Source organism: Notechis scutatus, chromosome 6 (genome assembly GCF_049901735.1).
Source record: "Notechis scutatus isolate UNSWTSFEM ecotype Mainland chromosome 6, rNotScu1.2, whole genome shotgun sequence".
NCBI classification, from domain to species: Eukaryota; Metazoa; Chordata; class Lepidosauria; order Squamata; family Elapidae; genus Notechis; species Notechis scutatus.
Genome location: NC_142014.1, coordinates 37425593 through 37439118, shown reverse-complemented (window position 1 = coordinate 37439118; position 13526 = coordinate 37425593). Strand labels below are relative to the sequence as shown.

At 40.1% G+C, this 13526-nt stretch overlaps 1 protein-coding gene across 2 annotated transcripts in view; it reads left to right on the top strand.

Annotated features, from left to right (window-relative positions):
- The window catches only part of PTPRB (protein tyrosine phosphatase receptor type B), a 77698-nt gene that overhangs the window by 16795 nt on the left and 47377 nt on the right, over positions 1-13526 (top strand). The window contains exons 3-4 of one of the 2 annotated variants that reach the window (XM_026667725.2): positions 2016-2239; positions 11971-12247. In XM_026667725.2, the coding sequence (XP_026523510.2) occupies positions 2016-2239; positions 11971-12247 (501 nt within the window). Of the gene's footprint in view, positions 1-2015; positions 2240-10823; positions 11244-11970; positions 12248-13526 lie in introns of those variants that run through there. The other variant, XM_026667726.2, reaches the window with a different exon arrangement.

The following is a 13526-nucleotide window of genomic DNA, read 5'->3' as shown; positions in this document are numbered from 1 at the left end:
CAGGGCGGCAGAAGGCAGGCAGCGACGGCTGGCTGCTGCTGCTGCTGCTATTGTGAGCGATGGCGCTGGGCGGGAAAACTTTTGTAGGTAGTACACATGCGCTATAAGTAGGGGTGGGGTGGGTGGGGGAGAATAAGGCAAGGATTGCCATGCATGTGCGAAAAATGTCACGCATGCGCAGTAAAAAAAACCAGGTTTTGGCCCGTAGGAGTGGCGGAGAGGGGCGGGGCCATCCAGTTCTTTTACCAGTTCTAAGAACTACCAATGATGTTAACAACCGGTTCTATAGAACCAGTGCGAACCGGTAGAATACCACCCCATAGGATGGTTTGTTATGGCAAGGGAGGTAGTTGGGGACACGAATATGCATGAGTAGCTGGCAGGGGTGGGATTCTACCAGTTCGCATCTATTCGCTAGAACCGGTTATTAACATTCTAAGCAGTTCGGAGAACCAGTTGTTAGAAGAAATTACTGGCCTAATCCTGTAAGGAAGGCAGGAAGGAAATATTATGGAGTTGCTTACAGAAACTGCCCCTCCGTTAACCCTTATTACATTCTAGGCAGGACTAGACTTCCTGTCTCAGGAACGTCTCTGGAGTTTTTCCCCCTCCTTTGCTGGTACTTTGCTTGTGTGGAATGACCATTCAAAGTTACAATGGCACTGAACAAAGTGACTTATGACCATTTTTCACACTTACAATTGTTGCAGCATCCCCACAGTCATGAGAGGCCAGGCGAGGAGACACGTGCCTCGATGTGAGTGATATTGAGTTGGCCACACCCAGCCAATGACCACCAAGCCATGCCCACCAACTAAGCCACACTCACAGAACCGGTTGTTAAAAAATTTGAATCCCACTCCTGGTAGCTGGGGTCTTTTTTATGCAGATATTACTTTGTTGTTGGCAGAGAACTCAAAGGAGTTGTTGCAAATTTTAGATTCCTTTCATGATCCATCAAAGGATGCATAAAAAATGTCTAATCTTTAATGTCTCAAATATCAAGGGTTGTGGTAGCTCACAAGGAAATAAAGTGAATTACTAAAGATGAGTGAAAAATAGTGAAAAATTAATAGTTCTAAATGTGTGTGATAGATTTTTTTTAATTAAAAATAAGAAATTGATGGGGAAATGTTAACATATGCAAATGCTGGTCAGAAGAAGTACCTGTATATAGTGTTAAATCTGTGTTAAGGATGGAGGGTTTCTTGAAAGAAGCAAAAATAGCTGCATATAAGATGTTCTTTGGCGCACTTTGTTATATGGAAATAAGTGTTGAATAAATCAGGACAAAACTTCAGTATATTAAATGCAATAAGAATGTATTATTTAAGAAATGTGCGTTGCTGAATTACGTGAATTAAATATCACACCAAAGTATACCAGTGTCACAATTATTTTTACACAAACCAGACAATCTGGGAATGGAAAAAACATAGTTTAAATTCTGAAAGTTCATTTTTAAACCTCATATTACTATGCTCAGTTTCATGTCTCATTCAGTTTAGCACCCAAGGCAAGATTTGAATTTGCACTTTCTTTGGGCCACTTCTAAAAGTTGCCATTAAATTGGAACTGGTTCTACAGTGCAGTGTGATTCAGGATAGTTCTTAGACCTTGCTGATTAGTTTATTATATTTCATGATTAAGCCAGGTTCTTCCTACTACACGTAGACTGCGGAAATTTTGCTTTGGATTGTCAAAATATGACTGAGCTGTTAAATACATTGCATACTAAAGTTAGTAATAATCATAAATGTACCTAGAGAAAAGGCCATTGTGGATTCCTTTAGAAATCTAACAAAGAGCAATGTGGATATCATTTTATCAACTCAGCTCTAAATATAATTATATTCAAACAGCATTTTCTCAGTGAAAAGACTATGCAATCAGCTATTATTTTAAAACTGCAACCCATTTAACACTATTCATGTTAACAGTTAAGATGTGATTAATATGTCAAACTATTTCTATGTATGTTGAGCCCTGATTTTATATACGTTTATTCCTCCTAGATTTCCAAGATGCTGAACCATTGCCTCAGAGCACTAAAAACCCATCCCTTCCCTTTAATCCTATAACCCATAGTCCACAGAGTTTTCTTGGCGGTAGCAATACAATGATTTCCAACAGAAATGTTACAGAAAGCAACTATAAATTTAACCAGAATTTATTTGAAGTAACAGAAAAAAACTGGATTCCTACAACTACCTATCATTTCTCTAGCACTACAAAAGAGGTAAGATAATTTATTCACTGGAAAAGCTTTCCTTTCCTTAACTATATCTTGAAATAAAAAAATAAACAATAAGGGCATAATCCAGAATATTGTTCTGATTGTGAATAAATAGCTCATTGAGTCTGATAACTGATGTTGATGTACATGTTACTTGATTACAATACAATGTTATCATCCACAAGTTGTTAGGAGTTTCCAGAGGCTCTTGCCCCATAGATAACTGGACTCTCTGATTGAAGTTGGCCTCTAGGAAACAGATTCTATTATACATCCCTGCTGTTCAACATCATCCCTGCCTGAGCTGCTGGATTTCATTGCTGGGCTGGTAATTTAGACCCAAGGTTTATAGTTTTTGAGGATTTCGATCTGCAACCCAGAAATATTGAATCAAAGACATCTCAGGAGTTAATGGTCATGGAACTGTCCCAGATCATCAAAAATGTGATGCAACCTGGAGGCCACACATTAGAACTGTTGGTTTTGTCTCAGTATACTTGACATATGATCTGGTCTTTAAGGATATTTCTGTTGCTGTGGTCAGATCACTTTCTAATTGCTTTGCAGCTTGGTTGAAAGTGGGACAGAGTCTGCTGGATCAGTCAATAACTGCTGATCCTGGCTGTGAATCAGAGAGAAATTGGGGTCTCCATGAGATTTAGTGAATGGTTTAGCTAAGATCCTCTTTGAGGTCTGAAATAGATGAGTAGCTGTCTTAAACTAGATTGCTTCTATGTAGCCTCTCTCCCTCTGCAGAAACTGGGACACCCTTGGCTGTTTTAGGAAATCTGAGGAAAAATAGTTTGGCTCGGTTCTCTGTAATTTGTCTTGTATTCTTCTTTTAGTAAGTGGGTTTTTAGTTGTAAGCTGACAGAATCATTTGGCAGTTGTGTAACTGATAAATTAATAAATAAGTGCACAAATATTATGGGCTTTATCCTTATATTGTGGGCTTTATCCTTATTTTCCTTATAGCCATCACTGATAGCCCTAGAAAGGTAATAATGCTCCTCCGGGGGGGGGGATGAGTCTGCCTATCGAGATGAGGTGGACCGGTTGCTTTTGTCGTGTGGACAATAACTTGGTCCTTAACACCAATAAGACCAAGGAGCTTATAGTGGACTATAGAAGGAATAGATCAGACATCCAGCCCTTGCTTATCAATGGAGACCGAGTGGAGCAAGTGGCCAGTTTCTTGATGTTATCATAAAAAAGGACCTGACCTGGGGTGCTCACATTGCAGCCCTGGTCAAAAGGGCCCAGCAGAGATTATACTATCTGAGACTTCTCAGGAAACAACAAATGAATGAAAAATTGCTGGTAACTTTCTACTGCTGCACTTTAGAGAGTATTTTAACTTACCACATCTGTGTATGGTTTGCCAATTGCACAGTGGCAGATAAGACAGCTCTCCAAAAGGATAACATCATGGCCCAGAGATTCATTGGTTGCCCTCTCCCCTCTTTGGAACATGCTATTGTTATACCTGATTCAAGACAACCCACTTACAACGGTACTTACTTTGAATTTTAAAAAAATATTTGCTTTAGAGCAACTTTGGGTTACAAATCTTGCTGTTTCAAATTATGAGAAAAATTAATCATGCCCATTTCCTCCTTGTTAAAGAGAGAGATAGAAATTGGTAATTATATTTAAAAATCCAGGAAAATTTAGGTGGTGGTGATAATGATGAATTAAACCTGTATGCCACCCAACTATCAACAACTCTCTAAAAGAGCAGAATGGGGCCTGATCCTGAGAATATATCCAGGCATTTTTCCACTTTCCACTGGATCTCACTACAGTTTATAACAGCTTCACCTGGACAACTGGGGGGCAAAGATGTACAATTGGGTATAATCCGTATATTTATGTATATCGGTATATTACCCCCCATACCAAGAGATGATTTTGTCCAGCAGCTTCACATACTGTAGATATTAAAAAGGAGAAGGTAGAACCACAATGGGGGAGGGAGGGACTTAGGACTTAACAATCTCTCTCACATCAACACATCAAAACTCAGAAGAGGCTGCCCTTCCACTCCCATCTTCATCAGCCAGAAGTTCAAGGAGAGCCAAAATAGATGCACAACCCCCATCCCAAGCTCACCATAGGTCACTAACAAGCACAACCAAAGTCATTTCAGTGCTATAGCCTGGCCTGAATGCCAACAAGAAAGAATCCACATAAGCTACTTATACCAGGTAAAGTGTGACCTTCTTTTTTTAAGGGAAGTTTAGAGATGGAAAAAAAATTGTCCAGATAGACTTGATCCAATAAAGGTATCTTGAGGAAAAAGCATACCACTGCTGCTTTCAGAACTGGCAGAACTCTCCTCTCTTAAGAAGTTATCTCATGTTCCTATGTACATTTTAAAATATGGAGTGGGGGTAATGTTTAATTCTTCAAAGTCATTTCAAACTTCACACTGCTGTCTCTGACTTGTTTTCTGTTTCTTTATTTTTTCTGAATACCATTCCTATAATCACTTACTCTCATCTGGCCTTTTTGTAGGCCAAGAATGTGCACAAAGTTGCATCAGTTGATTTAATACTATAAGACTGAACTAACCAAATGAAAGTAAATAAGTGGTCAAAAAGTGAACTTGAGGACTGCTTGATAGATCAGTTAAATACAAAATCAGTATATGGAAGTAATGTATATCTCAAATTTCTAGAATACTCAATCCAAGTAGGACAAAGGAAAGGACAGCTATTATGAAAGAATTAGCACATTCCAAGATCTTTTAGGCTTCTATGTTGAGATCAAAGACATCAATGGGTGAAGGAGTGAGTGGAATAAGAATCTGTTCCAGCTATTTGCTTTGCTCTCAGTCTAGATGGCTGTTCATAGAGTGGAAAGGCTATGGATCTTCTTCATGCTTCAAATCTTTCTAATTCCATCTCTAATTCCCCTCTTGCCATAAAAGCATTAATGATAGACCAGCAAAGGTATTGGACATTTTCACATCAGTTAAGAGATGGTTTGTAAGATGGATCTTCATCTTTAACTACAGAATTGTGTTTCCATTGACAAAGAGAAAGAATAATGATACTTTTAGAATTAAAAAGATTGCTAAAAGTGTAACCATGGCTATATTAATTTTTTATTATATTTTATCTTTAAACTCGATTATCAATGGAATGAAAATTGTATTTTTAAAAGTGGGATTAAAGAGCAGCCTGGAAGTTGCAAATCATTAGACAACTATCTCAGCTACATAAAGCTACTGTAATTCTAACTTTTATAATGTTCTTCTTCTGGAAGAAACCTGATAATACAATTTCATTCACACTGCCTCCAAAACACTGCCTCAGAAGCAAATTGAATGGAATTGTATAGAATTTCTGAATATTCGTGAATAAGTGCAATAATCATGAATAAGTGCATTTCAGACTGCATTGTTACTAATGAAGAATCACTATGGACACTTACTCTCAGCCACTGATTTCACCTCACTAACCTTGTACTTCCTGCCACTGTGGGAATGTTCTCCAGACTTTGGTAGAAAAGGAAATGGGAAGAAGGTTCATCCAGCTGGCCAATAGAAGAGTGAAAAAATGGTACCCCAGCCAGGGTTCCACCCTTCTATTCTCATTTCCTCACTTCATTTTCTTTCAGTAGGGAAAAAATGACTGCATTGGCAGAACAACAAAGCCTTTTTCTGATACTCTTGAAGCATTTTGGAGGGCAGGGGAATCAAGACAACAGACCACTTCGGGAAGGAGTAGGGAAATCCCAGGAGTGATGAGATAGGATGAGGTTCCACCAAGATAAACCTACCCATCCTGCAGTTCTGGAGGAAATGCTACCTAATACTGCCCTCGAAATATTTCCTCTGGATTCATGAAAAAATGGATGAATCCAGCTTCCAAAGCTATATAATATCTTGCAAATATGCCAGTGGGTCCTCCTGTGGGAAGTAGTACTTCTTTAGATTTTAGAATTCTATGACAATAAAGAAGGAATGATTGATTAATTTCTATCACTACCCAATTCAATGAGAGGCTCTGAGTGGCATATATCATAAAAGTATAAACAATTAAAAAGTGCAAAATAAATATATTTGCTCACTATTCATCTATGCCATTCTCAACCTGTCAGAGGTTAATACAGCCAAGAAATGGGGTCCCTAACACATTCAGGACCCCAGACCCAGGAACATAATCAGCCCTTTACAGCAGGTGTGTCAAATTTGCAATGTCATCTTGTCATCACATAATGTTTAACGACTTTTCCCCCTTTGCTATACCAGGGGTGGGCGTGGCCCATGGGCTGCAAGTGTTGACACTCCTGCTTTACAGCCTCATGAAAGTCCAATAGAGTCAGGATCACCCTAATCTCTGAAAGGAGAATTTTCTACAGGACAGGGACTATGACAGAAAAGACACATCTCCTAATCCCCGCCAGCTGACATCTCTTGGCTAATGGGACCTATAAGATGCCCAAACTGCTGCACTGTAATGGATGGATAGAAACAATTGGGAAAAGAAGAATCTTAGATAGCCCAGTTCCAATCCATGAAGGACTTTAAAGATGACAAATAGCACCTTAAACTGCACAATGCAACCAACGCATTCCACATAGCAATGATATGTATCATATATCTGACACCATTTATTACCTGTACATTATTCACTAGTTGAAGCTTCCAATTGTTACTCAAGGGCAGCCTCATGCAAGTGCATTGCAATACCCCAGATATGAGGGAAAATCCGGCAATAGGCACAACCTAAGTATGCAGAGGTTTCTTGGCTATGGCTGCCACTGCTGTTCTAGCAGGAGCCTTGATTTCAAGAAGACCCCCATATTACACATAGGATCCATCTGGAGCGGTGTCGCCCCATCAAAGACCAATGGTGGAAAACCTTGTCACCAGAAGGCCCGAATGCCCAAATCCACTCTTGATTGAGTTGAGTTGAAATCCATTTCACCTAATCCAGACCTTTACAGACTCCAGGCACTGGGCTGGGACACCCATGATCCAGTAAACATTACATATTTCAATTACTTATTAACTACCCTGCATGAATGATATTTATTATGGATAAATAACTAGATAAAGAAGAGGAACCAGATGGCAAAAATACATGGGCAATTGTGGCACCAGAAGGAAATCAGTGGACCAAATAAATGATGAATAGCAACTATATTTACAGCAAATTATTCACAACCTGCAATTTTAGGCTAAATATCCCATTGAAATAGATTTGGGGATCAAAACACAACTCCCCTTCAATTCAGGACTTCGGGACTTCATAGATTCAAGGGTTTTCTGAGGTTTCTGGAGGGTTTCCAGACAATACGCTATTTTACAGTTTCCGTATGTTGAGAATGCAGGGAGGAGTGAGCATAGATTGAATGGCTGACTAGTGGATTTAATTACTTCATTAAACACTGTGCCTTTCACTGATTTCTTGGGGTGGCAAGGTGGGAGTTTATGTTTAGTCTCACAGCTCCAACTTCTTCTTTAATGAAGACAACCTCAACCCTAATTATACTCAGAATAGTGTACTTCTGTAATGCTCTTGCCAAGGCAAGTGAGAGTCTGGCTTAGCTATCAATACTGGACTTACAGATGACCAATCCAGGATGTACCTTTAAATCAAACTGGCATGCACCCTTGGGTCAAACTGTATTTTGAAATTCTGTATGATTGAGGCAGATTTAAGTTTCTAAACAGTAAATGAATGAGTATCTAATTCTTACAGGCACTGGAGAAAACATTTAATCATTTTGAACAAATTTATTTTAAAGTCATTCTATTGGGAGATAATTCCAGAAAGTTGATGTGTTACTGAACCCTACTGAAAGTAGTGCCTTTAACCCTTGGCCATCTTCCAAAAATGGGAAACTTCTCCATCCAGAAGTTATCCACTATCATGACCAGTGCAACCTTAAAATATCATGTCCTGTGTTGCAGGATTATCTTAGGGACTCTGTCAATTTCCCAGATACTTAAATGACCCAACCTCCAACCTACTGTCAATAAATGGGCTGGGATCTTATAAGTGTCTTCATAGCTGGTCCAGGTGAAAAAATGTTAGAAGCCAATAGTGGTGGCCATAGCTCCACTGGTTTTGCTGCCATTATAATCACAGTCTGCCAATCACTACAACTTATCTCCCCAACCGCACTGTCATTCCAGCTGCCAGTTTTCTCCACTTGTCTGACCTCTGAAGTCTAAGTTCTATTGCTATTACTATCACTTTTATCCAGTTTTTCAGAATTATTTGGTTTGATGCAAAACCTCTTTTGCATTGCTCAGTACAAAAGCTGTTTGCTGGATAGTATAAAAGTGTCTTGAAAGGAGGTTCACTATTTCAAAATAGTATTGTGATAGAATCCCTGGTAGTACCAAGTGAAACATGTTGGGATTAATGTGCCTCAGTGGCGCAGTGGTTAGAGTGCAGTATTGCTGACAGTATTAATTGCTGACTAAATTGCAGTATTGCTGACAGCTGTCTGCCTGCAATTTAGCAGATCGAATCTCAAGGTTGACTCAGCCTTCCATCCTTCTGAGACAGGTAAAATGAGGACCCAGATTGTTGGGGGCATTATGCTGACTGTGTAAAAACTGCTTAGAGGGCTGTAAAGCACTATAAAGCTGTATATAAATCTAAGTGCTATTGCTATGTAAATGTTCTATCTTCTCTATTATTTACATGTCATTTTTCTCCACAATGAAGCAGCCAAAAGCATTTTAATTCTTTCTTAGTAATGGAAAAGATAATTGGATAACTATGGACAATTTTTAATCTGAGTTTTAAAATATTAATTTAAGTTTGCCTCAAATTATATATTTAGATGGAATTCTAACCTCTTCAAATCCCAGGGCTCCAATTCAAACTGAATCAGCACTAATGCCCAAAGGGTATTTGGGTGGTGAAAATTCAAGCAAAGAACCCCAAAAGGATGGCTCAAACTTGGAGAATGTATCTTAAAAATAAGCAATTAGTTACAATATGATGAAAATTATTGAAGCAAGGCATTTATGAAATTTATGAAATTTGATTTGCTGACAGCTCACAGGAAAATAGATTTTGCTTTCATGTAAATTAATTTAAAATGTGCTCAGAGTTTTTTAATTTTTGTAAAAATGAAATTAAGGAATAGTAAGTTTGAAGGAAACGTTATATATCAAGACAACAGGAGTGATTTCAAAAGATTTGAATAAACTTTTTAAGGATTTATTATATAAATGCTGTATAATTAGAAGAGTTTTCTGAATAGTTTTCTGAGTGTCCAACGTTGGTAACTTTAAGAGTTGTGGACTTCAACTTACAGAATTTCCCAAGATTGGCACTTGGCACCCCATTCTAGCACTTGGAAGTTCCCTATCTATAAGCTGAAATAGGAGGTAGACAATAGTTCAAAGTAGAAATTAGAATGTGAAATACTGCAGGGATTCCTTCTCTCTTTTTATTTTTACAAAGTATTTTTTTCAGAGTTAATTTGTTGATGCCATTTTTCAAGAACAAGCCCATTTATTGCTTTTAATTATGTATATTTCTAGTGGAAATATACTTGGGGCAACATAACGGTCACTTTAAATGCAGATGCCAATGGAAGAAAAAAGTAAAATAAACTGGTCATTTTCCATGTTAATGTTTTCCCCCCCCACAGAACTGATTATTGCTGAACATAAGGTTCTACTTGATATGATATTCAAAATGGGAGTGGCTATATTGATTGTGAGGAAGAAAAGTAACTGCTCTAGGCTGATTACTGATTTAGTCGGCTAAGATAGCAAAAAGGAAATTTGCAATTCCTGTCTTTTTTTTTTTTTTTTTTTAAAAAGCTACAAGGCTTTGTTAGGGAAATATGGCTATTATCTTAGCTCTGAAAGGCGTTTAATACTGACAGCCAAGTTTCGCCAAGACTGTTGTTTGGGGGTTCAACTTCATTTCCACCTTTGCCACCGCATAATTTGGAGTTGCGATCTGTGTTAGGAAATTATTCTGGCCTCTTGAGAGCTTGGTCATGTGTTTCCTTTATTAAAAGACAATCGCGATATCATCATAACTGCAGGTTCATTTTCTTGCACCTGATCAACTTCCACCTTACTTTTGCCTAACGCTGCGTCTCCAGAATTGTGAAAGTAGTTATTGGGTTTTTTGTTTGTTTGCTTGCTTGCTTGTTGTTGTTTTGGATGTGCTCAAAATGAGACGGCCAGAGGCTGGGACAGCGGAGAGGCCAAGTGACTCGGGCAAGCCGGGCTAAAACCGAGTTAAGTGTGAAACCAAGAGTCTGGAAGTTGAAACATGGCAACTGAACTTCTGTTTCTTTTTGAAAGGTTCTGAAAGGTTTCGCCGCTTAGCCAAGTAGCTTCTCCACTCCAGGCTGTGAAACCCAGAGGTTTACATAGGACATTCCAAGGGGAGGAGAAACGCCTGAAGGAAATCATCTCCCTTCCATCCAGTGTCAGAAATAGCCCTGGGAAAGAAGTCCCAGACGAGGGAGGGAAGGAGGAAGGAAGGAAAAAGGGAGGGGTGGAATTGCTTGCGGCGGCGAAGGCGGAGGAGGAAAGTGGGGGCGGTGATAGGACGGGTAGGTAAGAGCGAGGGAGAGCGCCCCAGGCTCTGGGAGCAACGGAGAGCTAGGGTGGGAAGGGAAAGTGCGGGCGCGGAGGCAGAGTTTTCCGCCTGCGGACGACCGAGGGAGAGCAACTCGGCTCCCCGAAGCAGAGGCGCCTGGCGAGGGCTGGGTGAGAATGGCAGCTTCCCCGCCGCGCCTACAATCCGCCGCGGGGTCCAGTCCTCGGCCCGCCGGCGGGAAACTTCCCAGGAGCCTCCGGAGAGCCTGCAAGAGTCAAACTGGCCACTAGAGGGCCGCCGTGGGCTGCTGCGTCTCTCGACCCCACGGGCACCGGGGAAGCCACCAGCCGCCGCCGGCGGGGCAAAAGGAGGTTCCTCGCCCCCAGCCTTGCAGATCCAAACGGATGGCAAGGCTGAGATGCGGAGCGGGAGGCTCTTGGTGGATTCTTGCGCTGGCCCTTCTCAAGGTGGGTGACAGGTACTCGCGAGGGGCCGGGCGGGTGCTCGCCAGGTAGGGCGCGCATCCCCCTTGCCTCCTCCCATTCCGGCTCTTCCTTCTCCTATCAGTTCTCGCTAACTCTTGCCATGCCTTTGCCCTCCGCATCAGCATACTTAAACAGGCGAACTGAACTTTCCCTCTTGGAAACTCTTAGCACTGAAGACGACCTTTCAAAATCTAGTGACTGAGAGGACTGGATCGTGATTTCGCGAAGACCACGGCTTCCACAGAATAACAGAGTTGGAAGGGACCTTGGAGGTCTTCTAGGCCCCCCCCCCCCAGCCCACCTTCCCCTCGTCCGCAGCATCGGGCACCTTAAAGTGAGAAGTGAGATTTTTGTTCGGGCAGCAAAAACCCAGCGCAAATTGGGAAGATGCGATTGGGAAGATGCAAACAACTCTTATGTCCGTTTGTATTTCACAGCTTCTGTATGACAACTTACTCACACCTGCCTGTGTACACATGCATGCTCTCACACACCAAGAAGAAGTGACAGCTCTGTTCCACGGCTTGAATGTTAGTTTTTGTGGGGTTTTCTGGATTAATTAAGGTATAGCTTCCCTCAAAAATATTTCAGGATGATTGTGTTGAAAATGAAACAACCTTAGAATTTGCCCAGTTCTCATAATTAAGGGTAAATCAGAAAGAAAGCCTTTACTTCTAAATGGCCTATGCTGTTTTTGATTGTTCCCTAGAATGGTCTAGCTGCTCCAGTCAAATGCACCATCAACCAGACAGAATGGAAGGTCTCCAGCCAGTCGGTTTATCTCAGATGGAACAGTTCGGGCAACCTCTGTAATTTCAGCGTAACCTGCAGCCTCAGCAAGGTTTTATCCAGGGATTGCCAGGCCATCCAGAAGGATAATGGGTCCTATGAATGCAACTTCAATGGCTTGGAAGCTGGGACTTTGTACTCGCTCAGGATACTTTCTCTCTCTGATGGTGAAACTAGCAATATCACCCTGCAAACAGGTACAGCTTGGCTGATCTTTTCGGGGGATACTTAGAAGCTGAGGAAGGATCTCTCCCGTTCTGTTTTCATCCTGGTGATAATCCTGAATTTGTAGTGATTATTATGTAACATGAAATTAATGTGAAAGGTTTCTTAAACAGCAGCTCTTCATTCTTCGCTTGCTCACTGATTTCAAGAGGTAAATGACATGAAACAACATAATTTGCGATATCTAAACAGAAATATCTTGTATAGCTAGATCAGGGGTTCCCAACCTGGGGTGCGAGACGATATTCCAGGGGGTGCGAGACAAGTCCAGGTAAATAATAGGATATTGGCTATATGTTGGCATTTTTATTTATTATGCAATGGATTAACTTTGTTTTCATTTTAGAGTTAAGTATCATTATTTAGTGGCCATCACATACATAGCTGAAAAGATTCAATCCTACCATATATTTAACGCGTTCAGTAGTTCCTAAAGTTTAAATTTCAGGGGGTGCGAGGTTCAAGTGAAATTTCTTTAGGGGTGCGGGGCAAAAAAAAGGTTGGGAACCACTGAGCTAGATGATACTTTAGCAGTGTACTTTTTAATCTCTATTCTTATTTACAAATCAGAAGTTCCTAATTGCTGTACCTGTTAACTTTTTACCAAGCATATTTCCTTTCATCAGGGTCTACTTTGAGAATTTTTCCAATTATATTAGTCTTGCCCAGTATTTATCAGCTTTCACCAAATTATTGCCCCCTAGATATATTTAGCTATAATTGCCAGCATCTCCAGCAAGGATGATTTTCTTGGATGGGGATTATCAGGTTGGGGAATGACTATCTGGTTATGGATTTGCACAGGAAATGTTGATGATGTTTATTGATAATTATATCTGATTTCACCCCAATAGCCACATTAAAATAACTCTAAAAAATATTGCCTCCTTGCCTAAGATATTTAATCCAACTTATAAAGCTCATGTAGCCTTGTAAAGTAGCAAAAAAGGATAACAGACCCTAAATCTATATATTTTTTTAAAAGTCTGCACTGGTAATTTCTATTAATTTTAATAAGGGCACAAAACAATTGTACAATGTTTTCATAAGAGGATTGTATATATTCCAGTATGTCTATATATTATACAATCCAATATATCTACATATTAAGCTCACATTAGCATTGTGTATATGTGTAGATAGATTGGCAACATAAATATTGCATATATATCTTCAAATATAAGTAACAAATGGTACGTTTCTTCTGATTCTAATTTGACTACAAGATCAATAGATCTGTCTCTATCCAGA